This window comes from Pseudochaenichthys georgianus, chromosome 7, assembly GCF_902827115.2.
Source record: "Pseudochaenichthys georgianus chromosome 7, fPseGeo1.2, whole genome shotgun sequence".
In the NCBI taxonomy this organism is placed as follows: Eukaryota; Metazoa; Chordata; class Actinopteri; order Perciformes; family Channichthyidae; genus Pseudochaenichthys; species Pseudochaenichthys georgianus.
Window position 1 is genome coordinate 6,542,991 of NC_047509.1, and position 20,175 is coordinate 6,563,165.

The 20,175-nt window shown below is 40.3% G+C and overlaps 2 protein-coding genes across 7 annotated transcripts; both read right to left on the bottom strand.

The window, feature by feature from the left end:
* Positions 1-3,650: 3,650 nt before the first annotated feature.
* Positions 3,651-13,062, bottom strand: LOC117449744 (uncharacterized). 4 transcript variants are annotated; one of them, XM_034087608.1, is made up of 7 exons: positions 12,979-13,062; positions 11,583-11,717; positions 10,686-10,868; positions 9,873-9,968; positions 9,248-9,285; positions 9,006-9,155; positions 3,651-4,133 (listed from the first exon to the last, which is right to left on the bottom strand). In XM_034087608.1, the coding sequence occupies exons 1-7, from the start codon at positions 13,013-13,015 to the stop codon at positions 3,993-3,995; spliced, it is 780 nt and encodes a 259-aa protein (XP_033943499.1). In that variant the 5' UTR covers positions 13,016-13,062; the 3' UTR covers positions 3,651-3,992. The 4 variants fall into 4 exon arrangements, with proteins under 4 accessions (XP_033943499.1, XP_033943498.1, XP_033943497.1 ...); XM_034087607.1 differs by having other exon boundaries at positions 11,553-11,717; XM_034087606.1 differs by having other exon boundaries at positions 11,535-11,717.
* Positions 13,063-13,255: 193 nt separating this feature from the next.
* On the bottom strand, positions 13,256-19,948 carry LOC117449714 (polymeric immunoglobulin receptor-like). Of its 3 annotated transcripts, none has more exons than XM_034087548.2 (7): positions 19,858-19,948; positions 18,924-19,253; positions 17,890-18,210; positions 17,591-17,716; positions 17,208-17,312; positions 16,361-16,398; positions 13,256-14,102 (listed from the first exon to the last, which is right to left on the bottom strand). In XM_034087548.2, exons 1-7 carry the CDS (start codon positions 19,922-19,924, stop codon positions 13,932-13,934), a joined length of 1,158 nt encoding a protein of 385 aa, XP_033943439.1. In that variant the 5' UTR covers positions 19,925-19,948; the 3' UTR covers positions 13,256-13,931. The 3 variants fall into 3 exon arrangements, with proteins under 3 accessions (XP_033943439.1, XP_033943438.1, XP_033943440.1); XM_034087547.2 differs by having other exon boundaries at positions 17,196-17,312; XM_034087549.2 differs by having other exon boundaries at positions 17,196-17,312; positions 19,882-19,938.
* Between the last annotated feature and the right edge of the window lie 227 nt (positions 19,949-20,175).

The following is a 20,175-nucleotide window of genomic DNA, read 5'->3' on the forward strand; positions in this document are numbered from 1 at the left end:
CCTGAAAACAAATGTAAAGTCATAAACGCAACACATTTGTATATGCCTCAAAGACTAATTTATGTAAATAATTGAAATGTTTTCTTCTTGTACCAGTGATAAAACATATATGCTAATGCTAAGAAGTTGCAATAGCAGTTCAGCGCAGTAGCGTGCTAACATCTGCGAATAAGCCATACACACACAGTAAGCTACAGCTGAGGCTAATGGTGTTGTCTTGCTTTGAGTTCTGCACATATGTATAAATATTGACTTGATGATAGTGTTAAAAAGAAAAGTAATTTTCTGCCTCAAACGAACATGAATGTCTGAACCAATTAAAACCACAAATCGTTCGATAACCGTTTAAGTTTCACAAAAAAACCATTAAAACACAACTTCGAAGTTTAGGATTCTGGAACAATCCATTTTGTAATTGTTGAGATGTTACAGAGAATAACGTAACACGTTATCCTGCTTGTTACACTACGGGGAAGTTCAGCGAATCAGACAAATGTATCTTCTGGAAACCACAAATGTTCCCACAAAATCTCACGACAATCCATCCAATAGCTATTAGATACAAAATGTCAGTCTGGACATCAACGGGCCAATCGTCTGACAGAATGACACTGCACTCCACAGAGCCGCACAACAACAAGGCTAACACAAAAAAGTGAACGAGCTCTGAGGAAAATACCAAGCACAGTGACCTTTAGAGAAAAGCTGGTTCTTTCCATGTCTGCCTGAATCACTCGCTTTCATTTTCATCTTCTGATCTGCCTCTGCTCCGCAAATTGAGTTTCCTTCTCAAGCAGTTCCATTATCTCCTCCATCTCCTGCAGGTTGTCCCTCACTCTCCTCCACCCCTTTCCTCCATCTGCATGTCTTCCCTCACTTAAGCCTTAAATCACTTAACTTGTGTGTGTGTGTGTGTGTGTGTGTGTGTGTGTGGGTGTGTGTGTGTGTGTGTGTGTGTGTGTGTGTGTGTGTGTGTGTGTGTGTGTGTGTGTGTGTGTGTGTGTGTGTGTGTGTGTGTGTGTGTGTGTGTGTGTGTGTGTGTGTGTGTGTGTGTGGGCGGGCGGGGACAGAGGGTTAAGATGCAAGTGATCGATACTGCAGATCTGGATCTTTCTCTCTCCGCTCACATGTCCTTGTCTCATGTCTAGCATTGTCTGGGACATGTCAGCAAGCGCACACACACACACACACACACACACACACACACACACACACACACACACACACACACACACACACACACACACACACACACACACACACACACACACACACACACACACACACACACACACACACACACACACACACACACACACACACACACACACACCAACCCTCCTTCTATATGGATATTTACCGTAAGTGTGACTCAGCCTGTATGACTGGAATACAGAACACTAATAAACTGCAACACACACACACACACACACACACACACACACACACACACACACACACACACACACACACACGCACGCACGCACGCACGCACGCACGCACGCACGCACACACACACACACGCACACACAAGTTAAGTGATTTAAGGCTTAAGTGAGGGAAGACATGGAGATGGAGGAAAGGAACTTATACATATTGAAGACGAGCTGTCATCTCCGTCAGTGAGGGTGGAGTTAGAATGAAGAGAGGAAGGGCAGCGATGCAGAACGAGATGTGAGGATGAAATGTACAAGGGTTAACAGTTTGATTTAATTACACGTCAATAAATCCTGTAAGGCAATCAGAGCCATTAAGCTTATGAGTGCTGCGCCCGCTGCTGCCTCTCTTCTCCTTGTAAAACACACACTGCTGCACTTTCATTCATTTCCTAATGCATAACCTGAAACTGAACCCTGACTAACAAGAACAACTTCCATCTCGTAACAACAAAGCAGCTTTACATATCAATCTAAGGGTAATACTTAATAATCTAGTGATGCATCTAAACTGTATTTTAAGGTACATTTTGAGCAATAATCTGGTTTTCATCGTTCATCAAAATCTTTGTGAATACACACACACTGTATATATTATAAGATACACGTTTTTACCGATGAATACATTTTTACTTAACTTATGTGGATATAAATATTTGTTTGTAAAATGTAATAATTGTCACAAACCTAATTTCCCCCACAATAAATAAAGTATTGTGATTTTGAAAAAGGTTAATGCTGGTCTATTATAAAGAGCAGCTACCTTTAAGCTTTACCATCGTATACTGCAAGCAACCGGTCAGTAAAGCTAAGCTTAACGAGTACACACATATAATACAAATCCAGTTACCAACACCTCTTAAGATCTCTATTCTTATCTTGTTTATTCTTGTTCAAAACAAAAGTGAAAAAATGTGGATCGCCAAAAATATCAAACTTCACAAACCCATCCTCGTAAAGCAACGCATCTAAACCAGGAGCTGCCCCAAGATATCCCTCACACAAGACTGAGTCACCTTCCTCTTTAGATACATTACATATATTACTTTTACTAATTACCTCCGCCAACCCATGAAGGTTCACATCGTCTTTTATGATTTTATACATGTATGTAAAGTCATCATAAATCGGGTATGAACCCTGGGCAAAGACGTGTTCTGTGAGGTCACCGTGACCTTGAACTGTGACCACTCAATTATAATCAGTTCATCCCGGAGTCAACGTGGGCGTTTGTGCCAAATTTGAATAAATACCCTCAGGCATTTCTGAGATGGGAAGGCTACGTCTCTACAAACAACCCAGAAACAAACAACCCAGACACATGATGCTGAGGAATACAAACAAACCAAAGCTGTAGCGCAGTGTTGTGATATTGTTATTTAATGCTGCTTAGCATTCTTCTTCACACTTTTAAGTCCCGCCTAAAGACCCACCTCTTTTCCCTCGCTTTCGAGTCAGTCTGAGCTCTACCTATTTGTATGCTTTTATTGTCTGTCCATAGCCTTTATGTGCCTTTCATCTATTCTTATGTGTGGCTTTTGTCTATTCTTGTAATATTATATTTTATTATAATGTTATGTTCGTTGTGAAGCACTTTGGAAAACCCTCTGTTTTGAAAATGTGCTCTAGAAATAAAGTGGAGGTTGGATTGGATATACTTTATTAATCCCCGTGGGGAAATTGTTTCTCTGCATTTGACCCATCCTAGTGTTAGGAGCAGTGGGCTGCCATTTTGAACAGCGCCCGGGGAGCAGTGTAGAGAACGGTGCCTTGCTCAGGGACACCTCGGTAGCACTTGGTCTTGCCGGGATTTGAACTAGTGACCTTCCAGTTGCCAAGCCAAGTCCCTATCGACTTCGCCACCACCTCCCCGAGTGGATTAGACTCTGCTGTTTAAAAAAAAAAACACAAAATCATTTCTTCTGTGTGTTGCATATGTGCCTGCAGGTATATGACAGAGTACACACTGCCATCTACTGGTTACATTGATGTACTTCAGGTAGCATGCCGCTACACATAGTTTGGTGTTTAAACCCTGGTGGTAAAAGCATTTCGCTCAATATGATTCTGCTACATTCACCAGAGTGTGAGGTTTTAATAACTGATGCTTTTGAGGTTTCATGTTTGACAATATTTATAAGAAATGTTGAACTAGAAAGTAAAGAAAGAGTTGTAGAGACAGAAAACAGGACACTCCTGAATGTGATTATTTTATTTAGTTTTTATTTGTTTTATGACCACAGGGATGAGCAGCAGTTCAGCAGCATTGCAGCCAAGGAGTTACATAATACATCTATAATCATATTATTTGTGTTGTTTTGAGTTGAAAAAACAGAGAAGGAGGAAGTGTATTCAAGCGATAGAGGTTTATGAGACAAAATGTTGCATCTAAATATTCTTAATGCACCATGCAGAAGAGCCAAAACTAACCATTCTTTTATTTGATTTATGTTGTTTAGATTAAGGTACGTTTTTATCGAAAGATATTCTCTTTAATACATTTAATAAATAATGTTTTGTTCTGTATAGGTCTGCCTCCCTTGACGAGGAAAGGTATTAGTATTCCTTTGGTTTGGCCTCCACTTGAATCATGGAGTAGATGACATCATTGGCACGAGAGGAGGCGTTGAGTGATGAGGCGGTAACGACAGGAAATCTCAGTTCAGAGTAGACGAGTTCACTGGAATCATCTTCAGCCTGGAAGAAGAATACAAATCAAGTTTATAACTAATGACTCAATAACCTACAGCGCACAAAAGGCCAGAAAGATGACTTTTCTTTACTCTTGTGCTCACACATCAAGCTAAACATGTCACGTTGAATCACTCCATTACCCCCATTCACAATACGAAAACACAATAAAGGCCCGACATACCTACATATATACACAAGTTAAACTGTGCTTTATCGTTAAACAGTTAAAACCTATGAGGGCGGTGGTGGCGAAGTCCATAGGGACTTGGCTTGGCAACTGGAAGGTCACCAGTTCAAGTCCCGGAAAGACCAAGTGCTACCGAGGTGTCCCTGAACAAGGAATCGTTCCCTACACTGCGCTGTACATAATGGCAGCACACTGCTCCTAACACTAGGATGGGTCAAATGCAGAGGTTTCGTTACATAGCACCGTAATGACAATAAATTGAATCTTCTTGCGGGATTAATAAAGATGTTGATTGATTGATAAATTGAATCTTCTTCAATTTTCATTTTTTAACTCAAGAATAAGCCATAAACCACAGACTGCCCCTTCTAGTGCTATATTTAACATCAGTTCCTGTGCTGCTTTCTACGGAAGAGGATTAGGGCCACATAAAAAAAAAAGTTTTTTGTTCAGAATTCTGACTTTAATCTCAGAACAAAAAAAAACCGTTTTTTTTTCAAATCCTCCCAAAAAAATAAATCATGTGGCCCTAATCCTCTTCCGTAGATTTCGGTTAGCAGTTTACAAGGTTTATTTGAAAAATTCCTGTTCATCATTGATATTAATATCGTGTTTTTGAAACTTCGTCTCAGCGCCTACATTTAAACGGTCTGAGGACTTCCTCCTCGAAACAGCTTGTGGTTTGATCTCAAGCCCACCTAGTTCCTGTTTTTAAAAGCTTGCCTGTTGATGAAGAAAATAGATGTGGTCTAAAATGTAACCTTTTAACAAACCTTTTAAGGTATATATCTTAGTTTTTTTTGGCATTAAGAGCGACTATACATAGAGAACAAATACCTATATTATAAAGCATAGTACAGCGCTGTTACGGCCACCGGACGTCATAGCAACCGCACAGCTAATTTACATATAACACAGTCAACACGGAATTAACAGGACCTGGGAGGCGGCGGCTGTAACAGCGTTCTCACCAGGAAGCAACATGGTGATACAGTTGCTTAAAACTTAATTTTCTAAATATGTATTTTGAGTGTAACTTCTGAGTAAAATCTTGAATCCCTGTGTACAAGCCCACCTTAACCTGCCATCAGGCCCTGGGGCCCAGGCCCCCTATTTAAACAACAAATCAAAGTCATTTATAGCCTCGGCAGGCTCTGTGATCGCACTTCTCCACTCTGCTCTACGCGCGCCTGGTCCTCTCCTCCAGATGAGTGACGTATCGGGCCTCCCTCATGTATTTGTCCGGTTGCCGTTGGCTCCCTCACGTAGCAAGTCCTCGTCGTCCTCTCATCTCCTCCAACAGATAATGTCCCTCCTGTCTGTTTTTCCTCTCCTGCTACTCGATCGCTATCAGAACCAGACGGCCTACTTGGCTCCGAGGCCGGCACCGCTGCCGCTCGGTACAGAACTCATCTGTCCTTCCTCCTCATCCTGACCTACAGGTTTAAAATAACCTGGAAGCTTCGGCATGTTTTGTAATAGCTGCTTGTCTCGAAACTCCTTTTCCCTCAACAATTTCCTTTTCCGAGCACCACTCTCAAACTTTCTCTTCTCCGACATTTTCTCCTAAACAACCTTCATCTGTCATTCAATCACTCGCAATTTGAATAAGTCACATGTGAAACATATTCTCATTCTGATTGGCTGTTAAGTGGTGCCCACTGACTGTTTCGGAGTCATCTCTGGAATCCATCGATCTGATTGATTAGCGGAGCAAATGATAAAAATAGTATGGAAGATATTTTCGTTTGGATTACTGGTCTGGGGGAAGCTCACGTGTGTGTGTGTGTGTGTGTGTGTGTGTGTGTGTGTGTGTGTGTGTGTGTGTGTGTGTGTGTGTGTGTGTGTGTGTGTGTGTGTGTGTGTGTGTGTGTGTGTGTGTGTGTGTGTGTGTGTGTGTGTGTGTGTGTGTGTGTGTGTGTGTGTGTGTGTGTGTGTGTAATTTTGCGTTTGTGTGTATTGTGTTTGTTTCCCGGAGAAAACACTCACGAGAAACACCGGCTGTTGTTGTGCCTGCTGTGACGTCAAGTTACTCCGTTCTCCGCTTGCCAAAGCTTCAAAGTTGTATTTATCATCAACAAGTTTAATATTCTGAAAGCCAAGACTTTGTTTATTTTAAATCAGTTGAAAACAAACTGTAACGGACCCTGCCGTGTTATCTATGATTGCTATACGCCTTACATTCATAATTTCAGCCGGAGGGAGGGGGGGGCGGCACTGTGGAAGTGCAGGGTGGCGAGTGAGAGCTGTCATCTTCCCTTTACAAGCTTCAAAAATGTATTTACCGTGTGATTTTGGAAATAAAAGTTTCATATTCTGAAAGCCAAGACTTTGTTTATTTAACATTTAAAAAAAAACACCCGAAATAATAAATAAAATATATATATATATTTGTATTGGCTCATGATAGGCCCCCCGATCTCCGTACGAACCTGGTTCAACCTAACCTGGATATGTTTGAGTTAGCCGGTTGGCCTAATCCAAAACATACGCGCTCTCGCTAAACTGTACTACGACGCTGGTTATCAAGTGGATCGCTCAAGCCAGCCGTGTCCTATCTAGTTAGGTGTGCGTTCACATGAAAGGGGTGGTATTTGGAGCATTCGACCAATCACAAACATGGAGAAGCGTACTGACAGCGCAGCGTCATACTTCCTGAATGAAAAGTGAACTTTAATACTAGTCAAAAATGAAGAAGTTAAACTTTAAACATCCATGACTTAAACACTTTACCCAGGATAAAAGCCACAGCTGCACCTGCAAGGTGAATACAGCTGGTAAAAGAAAAAGTGTTTGAATGCGTACATTAACAGGTTTATGATATCACTGCCCCGTCTAAAACACGATCTGACTTCAATTACATTTGTCTCGAGTGTTTCGTCAACTTATGTGTTGCTTAAAATAATACTTCTGCATACAGTATGTGACACTGTGAGTGTTGCACGGCCAGATACGGCTCAGCTGACTCAGATAAGGAGATATGATACATTATGAAGTGATATGCCGCGGACTGCACTTAATGTACTCTGATCCGGTTACTTATGTTGTGGCCGATATTTAAGTAAGCTTTCTTAACGCTAATGTTATAATAGTCAGATTGCTCTGAAGATGGCGGTGATATTCTATTCATGTTCACGTTCACACAGTCGGTGATTTTTGACGGCCGTCTTTCCTGCGACGGCAGTTTTTCTGTATTTCCTTTCTCCTGTAATATGACTTGATCGCTTTAAACTCCGCACACTGAGCTCTGATTGGTCAGCAGGCGGTGCTTTCACTGAGTTGAGCTCTTAGCCTGCAACCTAACCTGGGGCCTATGCTACGAAGCTGGTTCAACCTAACCTGGATATGTTTGAGTTAGCCGGTTGGCCTAATCCAAAACATACGCGCTCTCGCTAAACTGTACTACGACGCGGGTTATCAAGTGGATCGCTCAAGCCAGCCGTGTCCTATCTAGTTAGGTGCGCGTTCACATGAAAGGGGTGGTATCTGGAGCATTCGACCAATCACAAACATGGAGAAGCATATACTGACAGCGCAGCGTCATACTTCCTGAATGAAAAGTGAACTTTAATACTAGTCAAAAATGAAGAAGTTAAACTTTAAACATCCATGACTTAAACACTTTATCCAGGATCAAAGCCACAGAGCTGCACCTGCAAGGTGAACACAGCTGGCAAAATAAAAAGTGTTTGAATGCGTACATTAACAGGTTTATGATATCACTGCCCCGTCTAAAACACGATCTGACTTTCATTACATTTGTCTCGAGTGTTTCGTCAACTTATGTGTTGCTTAAAATAATACTTCTGCATCCAGTATGTGACACTGTGAGTGTTGCACGGCCAGATACGGCTCAGCTGACTCAGATAAGGAGATATATGATACATTATGAAGTGATATGCCGCGGACTGTACTTAATGTACTCTGATCCGGTTACTTATGTTGTGGCCGATATTTAAGTAAGCTTTCTTAACGCTAATGTTATAATAGTCAGATTGCTCTGAAGATGGGAGGTGATAGTCTATTAATGTTCACGTTCACACAGTCGGTGATTTTTGCCGGCCGTCTTTCCTGCGACGGCAGTTTTTCTGTTTCCTTTCTCCTGTGATATGACTTGATCGCTTTAAACTCTGCACACTGAGCTCTGATTGGTCAGCAGGCGGTGCTTTCACTGAGTTGAGCTCTTAGCCTGCAACCTAACCTGGTCCCGACCAGGTTAGCTGCTTAGCATATATTACCATGGACATCTAGCCTGCTAAAAAGAGAACCAGCTTCGGATGACCGGAAAGCCGGAGTTTTCCCTGAATTTAGCCGGCTAAGCGAAAATCCTGCTTCGCAGTATACCCCCCAGGTCAGCCCGTGCATTAAGGCGGCCCTGCCTGTGTAATCTCAAACATAAACTGTTATGTGACACTTTGTTTGTTGACACCATGTCCACACCCAGGCTTTCACACCCTTTCCTGTGTGAAGCCCTGCAACAAAGAAAAAAGCCTGCTTCCCCAAAATAATATAAAGAATAATTTATCTTGTGCTTTTAAAAAAAAAAGCTGCATAGAGAGAAACCTGCAACATGTTGTTCAGGAGTATAACGATAATAAAGATCTTCTGGTTAGATTAGAAAGCCGGGGTCCAAACAACACAGTGAATAAAAGTACAGAGAAACCACCATCTTTGAGAGTTTATCTTACTTTGTGTTGAGAACGGGCAGCAGTGGTACCGACGGGTCCGACCAAACTGTAGTCGTCACTGGATTTATCGTCTTTTGGTTTGGTGTATTTGGCGTAAGCATGAACTGAAGGGATTTCCACAGCAGGAGATCTCTGTGTGGGCTTGTTGGTCTACAGGAGAAGACGGGTTTAGTTTGTATTCATATCAGCTAGTTTCACAAACACTAGTGATGTTTGCATGTCCACACTTTCCCCAAACTCACCTTTGAGACAGAAGCGTACTCTGCTTCAACAGGAAGCTCTGAAAAACATGCATCAAAAACGCAGTCAGACCACTTATGAAACATCTGGCCGAACAAAAACTGGGTCTTTGGTTAATTTAACAGATACCTGTTTTTGGAGCAATGATATTATTTTTTGTATTATTGATATACAGTATTAGCACGTACAAAATTAATCATGAAATTATCTTTTTTTACATTTTACATTTAGAACGACTGTTATCTGTTATGTTAAACTTTGATTCATAAAAGATTAGAAAGTGTCATTATTCATGCGAAAATGGCAGTTTTAACTGTGTGTGTGTGTGTGTCTGTGCATGTGTGTTTGTGTGTCTGTGCGTGTGTGTGTGTGTCTGTGCGTGTGTGTGGCCTAGCATTACTATACTTGTGGAGACCTAAATCTGTTTACACAGTCACGTGTGGGGACTCGCCTCCCTTATGGGGACAAAATGGAGGTCCCCATAAGGGGGATCATTAATTTTAGGGTGAAGACTTGGTTAGGGTTAAGGTTAGGATAAGTCTCCAAGAAATGCATGTAAGTCAATGTAATGTCCCCTGAAGTGATGTATACATGGTGTGTGTGAGTGTGTGTTTCCTGTTGCCTTGCCTTTGTGTTTCCGGGCCCTCCTCCAGCAGAAGAACAGCCCAGCCAGAGATAACATGATCTTGGCGAGCACAATCAGCCCCACATACAGCGGACCCCCTGCGGTGGGTTACACACACATATCATGATTCAATACACACATAAACAAACTCAAACACACTCGGGTCAATGGTTTAACTTTGTTACTACTGTAAATAAGAACGCATTGTATATACATCACACTGTTACTCCCTTTAGACAGCAATGGCATAGGCGGTGTAGAAAAAGCTTCACTTTGTGTTCTTCAAAACATAAAAGCTGTTGGGAAGCAGCACCTGTTGCACCCTTCCTCCATCACTTCTTCTATGTGGCATGCAGTAATGTTTTAGAAACACATTACCTTTTACTTCTGCCTCATCTTCGTATAAGATCAGTTCAAGAACACCTTGTTACGTTTTGTTTAATATCTTCATAACTTGATGCGATCACTGACATCAGCAATTCATACTTTAATATAATATTCAGATGAATCATCAACTTTCATGCAGTGCTTGAAGTTGAGCGTTTTTTTTGGATGTTTTGATTTTTGTTGTAATTATGTTTTGTCGAATGTTAATATTAGAGCTAAAAGGTGGGTGTGGCAACTAAGGATAATGGAAGTGGGGAAGGGGATCTTGACAAGATAACTTTACGACCTGGCTCGATTTGGCCTCGGTGATCCCGTAGGAAAACGTTCAGTAGTCTTCGTTTCTTTTCAGTTTCATAGTGAAGCCTAAACGGTTTCACGAACATTCAAGGGAACCCTAAAACTGTGTTCTCAAAGATTTTAAAAAGTACCTGAAGCTGGTGCAGCTGTTCCCTCCGTCTGCTGCTGATGGGTGGGGGTTTCAGGGGAAGAGGATGAGGATGTGAAACTTCTTAAACTGGAGCTTTGCTTCTGAGGTGTTGGGGGTGTGGAGGCTGACTGAACTTCAGTGGAAAAAGGTTGAAGAGTCCACTTTGGTTTGGAAGTCGTTGGAGCTGAGATCAATGAAGACACAACGAAAGGATGTGAACAAATATTGACAGTATTTTAGTAAAGATACATTTTAGAGTGAGTATTTTATTTGGAATCGTAACATATAATGCTTATAATCAAAATTCAAATAAAGCTTTATCCATGTAACAGCTTCAGTTTATCAGGTTAAGGGGCGGGCCATCTCTAAGCGATTGACCAATCACAACAGAGCCTGCCAGCTAACCAGAGCAGACTGGGCTCTGGTTTCAGACAGAGGGTGAAAAGAGGTGCTGCAGCACAGGCAGTATGAGACAAATAAAGAGCTTTTTGAACATTAAAGCACGGAGACATGTCCCAGTAGAGACACTACATACTGATATGAACCTGGAAATGAGAATAACAGGGCCCTTTAAGAATGGGACCCGTTGTTTTTAAGTGATAAATGTTAACAGTTGTAAGATTACATACATTTGGTGTTTTTGGAACCCTAAAACCTAAGCATACTTTGTCTTTTAGTAAAAACTCACCATCTTCTACGATGATTTCTATCAGACCATGTGAGTTTGGAAGCAAATATCTGTCCAGAATACATTTGTACCGTCCTGAGTCGGACTTCGTCAGCTTTGTGATACCAACGCGAACGCGATATGACAGAAAAATAGTTTTGATATATTCAATGCGGTATCTGCCTTGAGTAGCCTTGTCACCAGTCGTTTCAATGAGAATGCGTTCCTCACAGTCTGGTTTGCAGAGTAACTTCCTTCTTCCTGGAAAAACAAAGGAGCAATGAACTGAAATATTTCCTCCTTCAGTCCCTGTGAAGACGGGGTGTCCTCCTGCAGAGACAAGACCAGTGTTTGGACCCTGCAGGGCTGTTAAAAAGAAAAGCAACGGTCACTGTCTGTGCCTCCTGTAACTAATTACAGCAAATACTGAACTACATTTACACATTGTCAAACAACAAGCTGCACAGGTAAATCACAGTCTACCAGGCATTGGTTCTGTGTGTATTGTCATCACATGAAACAGTTTCACAAAAGCAATCAAGACATTATTGGGAAATCATCTTTAACTTAACATATAAGACGTGATATTTAATGGCATACAACATAGTAGCAGCTCCATTATGCATACAAACGTTTTCTGTAAAATATTCTCAACTGGTGGGTATTCTCAACCCAAATGTGGGACCCGTTTCGAAGGCCCGATTTTCTAACGCTGTGCATGCAGTAGGCGTTGGACTGGAAGTACCGGAGACCATAAACGGTTTTGAAAACGTCTTCTCAATAAAATATCTTTGCTGATGTTTTTTCGAGTCTTCTGGCCAATCAGAATCAAGATTGTTTCCGGAAGTCCCCACGGAGAATAACTTTGCGGTGGAACTACTCTTTATACATCCATGGGTACAACTTCAGATACAAATGAACACATAATGAAATATGACCCTCGGTTTGATGATTGACAGGTCACAGAACAACGGGGGCTATCTACCCTTACCCACAATTTAAAGTAATTCACACAGACTCTCTCCTCTTTGCTCTTCTCTCTGTGAGGAGCAGCAAGTTCAGCTTCAGAACAAAGTGAAACACAAACAATGGCATGAAATATTATGAATATGTCGGGTAGTAATAGATGTATTTATTTTCTTCTCAGAGTGTACCAGAATGAGTAGTTTTTATGTTAGCATTTCTAAAAATCTCCTGGGGGAGAATCCAGACCCCCTTCTGGGGTTGGGTTTTCAGCACGTGTGCCTTTTATGTGATTCAGTTCAGCTTTGATTCCATCATCTCATCAAACCTTATTTAAAAGCATACTTTAGTTCTGTGAAGGGATATATGCACTGTACTTCACTTTAATTAATATTGTATGCTGCAAAGCGTATATATTACAGTACCATTTGTTGTTGAATAGATGTGAGTGGTTCAAAACATTTTGTGGATTAAAAATACATTAGGAATATGCCCATACGTTTTTTATATTAAATACAAATAATGAAACTCATACTCATGGCTGGTCACACCTTCACCCACACAAACAAACAAACACCTGGTCACACAGCTGGGGGAGTTAACATTAAATACAGAAAGGAAGATTACGTTAAAGAGAAATGACAGAAATACAAAGTGTACTCACTGAGGACGAAGAAGGTCAAACGGTGGCAGACGTCCATGTTCGAGTCTCTGATGGTTGAACGCTGCCTCTCTTTCTTTCACCGGCAAACCAACACGTTTTCACTTCTCTAAACGATGGAGTCCCTCTAACACCTGCATGTGTATCACGTATGGTTTCACTTTAAAACTTTGCAACTTAATGCAGCACAATAATATCTTTTACTGTTAACATTTAAATTATTAAATTATTGTCAAACACATTTCAGAAATAATTTGTTTAAGATAACTTTTATTTGTATACGTAGAAGGTGTGTTGTGCAGCAGATGCAGTACAGAGCAGGACAATTGCTAATATACAATTAAATATAAAAAATAAAACCCTATAAAAAAGGTGCAAATCCAAATATATATATAAACAATACAAACAGGACACATTGCGCAACAGTATGAGGAGTGGCATCTTGAAACCCGCACTGACCACATCTAGTTTCATATCTATTTATTTATATTCCGCTATAATTAAACATTTCTGTAAATGAAGTCTTTAACCAAAATAGTCAATTTAATAGTCAAAGCTAATTCGAAGCAACATATCTTATGCTAATCTGCTAACTTGACTAGAACAGTCTATCTTACAGAGATAACTTTAATACCATATAAAGTGTAATAAACTCAACTTTATAAATACATTGAAGCCATAAAAGAGCTTTACATTAAACTACATATCGTTGAGCTGAGGCTTTTATCCAAAGGGACGTACAATAAGTGCAACCAGCTTTGACCTGAAGAAAACTGTTGAAGCGGCACGTTTGTGAACTAGAGCAGAACTGGACTTATTATCACGAGGTCATTCAAAGCAGGTTTGAAATAAGTAAATGGTTAGATAATCGTACATATTCCCACACACATCCCTCTGTATAGAATATTTACGCGGCTGCTTGATTCACACCAGCTTCTTCTGCCAGACTGTGAGAGTTATTGGGGGTTGTTAACAGTAGAGTACAGAGGGGGCTCATCAGAGCTAGCTTCCACCCGAGGAACAGAGTAGATAACACACTCAGCGTCACCATGGAAACCGCTGTGGGACGAGCCCACGCTGACAAATTTGATCTCAGAGTAGGCGGGTTGACTCGGGTCGTCTTCAGCCTGGAGGAAAAAACATTGCTTGATTAAATGTGTCTTTAACAACAGAACAAAACAAGCAACTGGACTTGGTTGTGAAGTTACGTCATCAAAACAAAAAAAAGTTGTGTTTGTTTAGGTATTTTATTCATATTTACACGTATTGTATTACTGCAGACATTGTCCGAAATGAATCAAACCTGGCATCTTAGTAAATATGAATAGGAAGCAGCAACAGGTGCAAAAATGTAGCCCATACCGAGCGAAGATTTTGTGATCCCTAAGTTAAAAGTGTTTAACTTTTGTTGGTGTATTTCGTAAACTAGCTGTAAAGACAACGTTGTAATAATAATTGGTTTTGGCTCAATTTGATTGTGTTTATTTGGCGTGAGGGTGAATTGAAGAGATTTACCCAGGAGATCTCACATAGATGTTGGGCCATGACCTGGCTCTTGGCCATAACAAAAGCGTGGAAAGGACAAGATATATGAAAAGATATTTATTAACCACAACTCAACGTAAAACAAAACTAACAGGCAAGGCAAAAGCATAAACGAAAAGGCTTCTCTCCCAAAACAGGTCCTCCGCGGAGAGAGACATCGAGAGTCTGGCTCAGGCCTTTTAACCAGTAGCTTAGGCAGAAATGTACTTTATGGTGGGCCCGTAAAAAATAGGGTGGGCCAGATTTTTCTTCTGCGTATCAGAAGCTAACAACAATCCCCGCCGGTGGCAGATTACTTTTAGAATACTTTTGGAATACTTTCTTTTTCCATAACAGATGGGTATGTTTTGGTGAACAGGAGAAACGTATTTTACCGTTTTATTATCAAGAGCACAAACAGAACATCTTGGTGTCATTCTGGACAGCTCTCTCATCTGCACCCCACATAGAAAACATCACCCGGACTGCATTCTTTGTACTGTCTTAAAACCTTTCCTTATCATATGTTATGAATTGTAAGGTGTCCTTGGGTGCTTTGAAAGGCGTCCCTAAATAGAATGAATCATCATTATTATTTATTATTATTATTATTATTATTATCTGAAACGATGTAATAACTTTAAAAACTTGTTCCAGTCACTTGCCCCATGCCTTCAGCAGCAGCAGGCCATTCACTTTGATTTTATTTTCGACAATAAAGAAATGCTACATAAACGTTATCTTGCACATTTTATCTAACCATCTCCGTTTCTAACTTTCAATATATTTTAAAAGAGATCTCTCTCTCATCTGCGTGTGGGGGCGGGGCCTCTGCATCTCTCTCTCGCACACAGACACGCTGTGCAGTGTGCACACAGTTCTGCCGGTAATGAATATTACATTTTGTGAGGAAACTTTTCCACCAATAATTCCAATAAGTATTCCAAAATGTATTCACTTCAGGTTTACGAAAGTAACATCAGATTACTCGTTTTTCAAATCTAACGCCAGCTGAATACACTTGATTTTTGTATTCTGATTACGTAACGCCGTTACATGTATTCCGTTCCAACCCAACCCTGTGTATATCTCTCCGGACTGTCCACCAGCAGATGCAAAACACCCACCTCTCCGCCTCTTCCCAGGGACGAGGGAACCGTGCGGCAGAGTTTCCGTTAACATTTATTTTCTTCTGACAGCCCAGCAGCAGGAGGCGTGGGGAGAGGGAGACGTGGGGAGAGGGAGGCGTGGGGAGAGGGAGGCGGGGCTATTTCATCGTTATCAGAAAATGATCGGAAAGATCGCTGCTAGATGAGGGCAGAGGGGGCTCTTCTTGGAGTCTGTTTTTTTTCTTTTAAACCAAAGTTCATTAGTGAACTTTGAGCCATCATTTATTTTGCAGGCAGCTCTCTGCCTCTCTCAAGTTATTATGGCGCGCGCCGGAACCCACACTCGGTTCGGTTCAGAGGACAAAACACATAAGCCTACAACATTAATTAAACTCGATATTTGTTCACTTGAATTTCACTTTGAATTCTTGGATATTCCCAATGGGTGAATACATTTTTTTATAATAATAATAAAATAATTATTAATTATTTTTTTAAATGACACCAAAGCTTTCTCAGGGTGGGCCAATGAGTAAACTGGGTGGGCCTGGGCCTATGGTGGCTACGCCACTGCTTTTAACCCTCCGGTACCAGCAGCCAGGTGTCCTCAATCAATGCTGACAGACAAAGGGAGAACATTAAAGGGCAAACACACACACAACAGGAGAGAGCAAAGCAGGGGTCGTCACAGTACGCTTAGTGGGTCTACAGAAGAATGTATTAATATGATGCTTAGATTTTCTCAAACTCACCTCTGGTGCAGAAGCACATAGTGTTTCCTCACGAGGTTCTGAAAAACACAACAGTACTTGATTTTCAAACATGACATCACACATTCCCCATTTGAACCAATATTTAGGCCAACAAGATAAATAGATGTGTTTTGAGTTTGTAAACAGAATATACAGTATATTTAATCATTAACCATCCTGCAAATTTCAATTACTAAAGACAATTGAATAAGTATATAAAATAAAGTTTCAATGAAAATAATAACAAGCTATGGCTTTACATGTTTCTAAAATGCATATTGAATTTAAAAAAAGCCTCTGATCTGATTCACTGAGTCTTCATAGAGGAAGCTTTGCTCTTACTGTAGCTCTCTCTATTTGTATGTGTTTGTGAAAAGCTTATTTTTAGAAATGGCGGACTGATTTGCAGTCAGGTGTGATATAGATTTAAATGTAGGTTGTTGTTTTTGAATTGTATTATTGTGCAGTTGCATAGATACTACTAGACTATATGTTTTATGTTTGTGATGTTGCAACTGACAAAGCATAAATCTAGCACCTGTTTCCTAGCAACAACTGAAGGATTATCGCTCTCCAAGAACCAGTGATAACAAAACCTTTAGACTGAGCAGCAGTTGGGTTATGTATAATGATGTAAATGAATATCCGTTCACCCAATCTGGTTTTGTGTGTGTGTGTGTGTGTGCGTGTGTGTGTGCGTGTGTGTGTGTGTGTGTGTGTGTGTGTGTGTGTGTGTGTGTGTGTGTGTGTGTGTGTGTGTGTGTGTGTGTGTGTGTGTGTGTGTGTGTGTGTGTGTGTGTGTGTGTGTGTGTGTGTGTGTGAGTGAGTGTGTTACCTGGTTCCTCACTTTTGGCTTTACAAATCCTCTTCCTGCAGAATACCAGCACAGACACAGACAGTGATGACACGATGACCAGGACGACCAGAGTCAGACGCCCATACAGGACCACACCTGTCGTTGTTTGAAGAGTTAAATGTAAACAATGACATCTAAGACTCAGAGTACCCACAATCCATTTTGTTTTTTAGGGGGGGACAGGTTATCTTTAGGTGAAGACAACAGCTCAAAAGTATTTGCCTTATATTGTCAAAATAAAGTAAATCTTTTGAACACTGGGAACCTGATTTGGAGGTTCAGCATTTTAAAATGTACTTTTGGACATTCTCGTGCTCTTTCATGTCTCATAAGTTGTTGAAACTGTATCTAGTAAGCACCGTTTGTGGATGTACCTTTAGTTGTTTCAGGGTGCTCTGTAGTTTTAGGGGAGGCTGGTGTAGTTGTGGAACTTTCACTTTGGTTTGTTGTTGTTGAGGATGCTGATGAGACGGATGATGAAGGAGTAGAAGTGGTCAGAGCTGTGAACAAAAATAAGCAGACACAAAGAAGTCCTGATGAGAGAAATGAGATCCTCCCGAGTGTCTGTGTGTGTCGACTGAACTGAATTGAGAGTTCAAAGCATCAGCAGCTTTCAGTGAAAACTGTCTTCAGAGACGTGAACAAACATTTTCATCATCAAGCAGAAACTCACCATCAGTGACGATGAGCCTAAACCTCTGGTATGGATCTTTAGAGTCAGATCCGCGCAGACCACACCTGTACCATCCTGAGTCAGACTGGGTCAGCTGTTTGATGCTCACAAACACAAATCCTCCTTTAACATGTCTGATGCTGTATCTGCTTTTTAAAGCATATGTGTTACTAGTTGTTTCAACAAGAATGTCTCCTTCACATTCCTCCTTGCAGAAGTACATCCTGGTCCCAGAGCGAGTAAAGGAGCATTCGACTACAATATTTCCTCCAGTTCTAGCATCGATTGTTTTTTCTGCCGAAGGACCACCATCAAGTTTTGCTGTTGAAAAAAAAAACAATCATTAGTTACTATGTGTAGTTTACAAATCGTAGTTTCATTATTTATAACTTTGTGTTTTTTAAAACTTGATCCAGTCACTGCGGGATGAGGTGTGACGATTTAATGAAACAGCTTTTTAACTAAATATTTTCCAAGGAGATTTAGCAAATCATTATTTTACACTGTGCTCAAAACATGAGTTATTATTCATTAATCAAAACATTGTAATTTGGGGGTTAATGTATTCCTTAAAGCCCCGACCGCAGCCAACGACCAGTTCAGTTGTTTTAATATTGTCTATTGATCTCAATCTATTACTTATTGTCTTACTTTTCAACAGAACAGAGAGCTGTCTCATAGACTCTACTACATTCAGCAATGGAAAACATACAACAGAGCAATATGCTCCTGCTCCTGGTATTACATTCTTCATCTCTAAAATATCACTTGAAATAACAATAAGTGTGTTCTTTACAATAATATTCAAATACACTTGTGTACGTGTGTCAGTCTTGGTTTATCCGTTACTTTCAGAAGAGATGTAGGATTAAGATGAGGTAAATATTCATGTTGCACTTCAGTTTTTCTTTGCCACATCTAAACTGTAGCTAATGTGCACATGACAATAAAGCATTACAATTGAAACAAAAAGTAGGTGAAAAGGTAAAACTATTTAGACAAGGAAGAACATTCCTTTTTTAGTAGAAACTCACCGTCCACAACAATGATTTCAATAAACGTGGATGAATTCCTTGAAGAAGATGCAGCCGAACCACACCCGTACTTTCCTGAGTCAGACTTGGTCAGCTGAGTGATGGTCACAACAAAATCTTTCTGTTTATGATCAATGCTGTATCTGCCACTCTGATAAGCTTCGGCATCAGTTGTTTCAATGAGAATGTCGTCTTCTTCACATTTTTCCTTACAGAAGAACTTCCTGCCTCTATAGGAAGGAATGAAGCATATAACTCGGACTTCTTCTCCTTCAGTGACTGAATAGAGAGAGAGTTGGGCACTGGCGAGACCGGTGTTTCCCTGCAGAGCTGAACAAAAGACGAACCATCATTAGTAGTGGTCAGTACTTCCTGTAAGATCCTGCAGTCTGATCAAAACACTTCTTCAGACACAAAGACTACATGAAGTCTCCATCTCTTATTTTAAGCGTTACATTAATGCAAATCCTAATAGTACATCTTCTTTTTGTTATGTCCACACCACTTTGACAAAACAATTAGATAAGTATACTTTATTTATCACAAAGTAAAACATGTTTAAAAGATATAATCAGATACAAATAAAATAAAAAGTAACATTAGCGGCATGTATACATAAGAATAGAAATCTAAGGATTAATAAATGAATCAAGAACATATTTTGCAGATTAGATGATTATGAAAACAATCATTAGCAGTCAAATCAAGCATGTACATTATTTGAAGAAATAACCAGTCGTTGTGACTTTGTTTTACTCGTTCAGTATGCAGATAATAACTGGGTTTAATGATGATGTACACTTTGTTTGAGGAAGTGAAACATACATTTGAAGCTACAAAAAAGACTAACTTTGAAATATTTGAACATCTCTTACTGCTGGAGCCTTGCATCAACTCAATAAATACTTTAAAGGAGAATTATTCAATTACTTACATGAAAATAAAGAGAAGTACTCACAGAAGAGGAGGAAGAAGCAGATCAAAGTGTGAGAGACTTTCATGCTCAGACTGATGGTTTACCACTGACTGTCTTTATTTACTGGAAACTTGTTCCTTCTTTAAATGATGAAGTCCCTCCTCCAAACACAACGCAGCTCTACTCTCCTCCCCAACGCAGAAACACTTTGGTCTAAAAATACTCCATTGAAAGTACTACCTTGTACTTTCAGTTTCAGTAATCAAAATCAAATCAAGTTTTATTTATATAGCACATTTTTAAACGATTTTTGGTCGAGCCAAAGTGCTGTACATA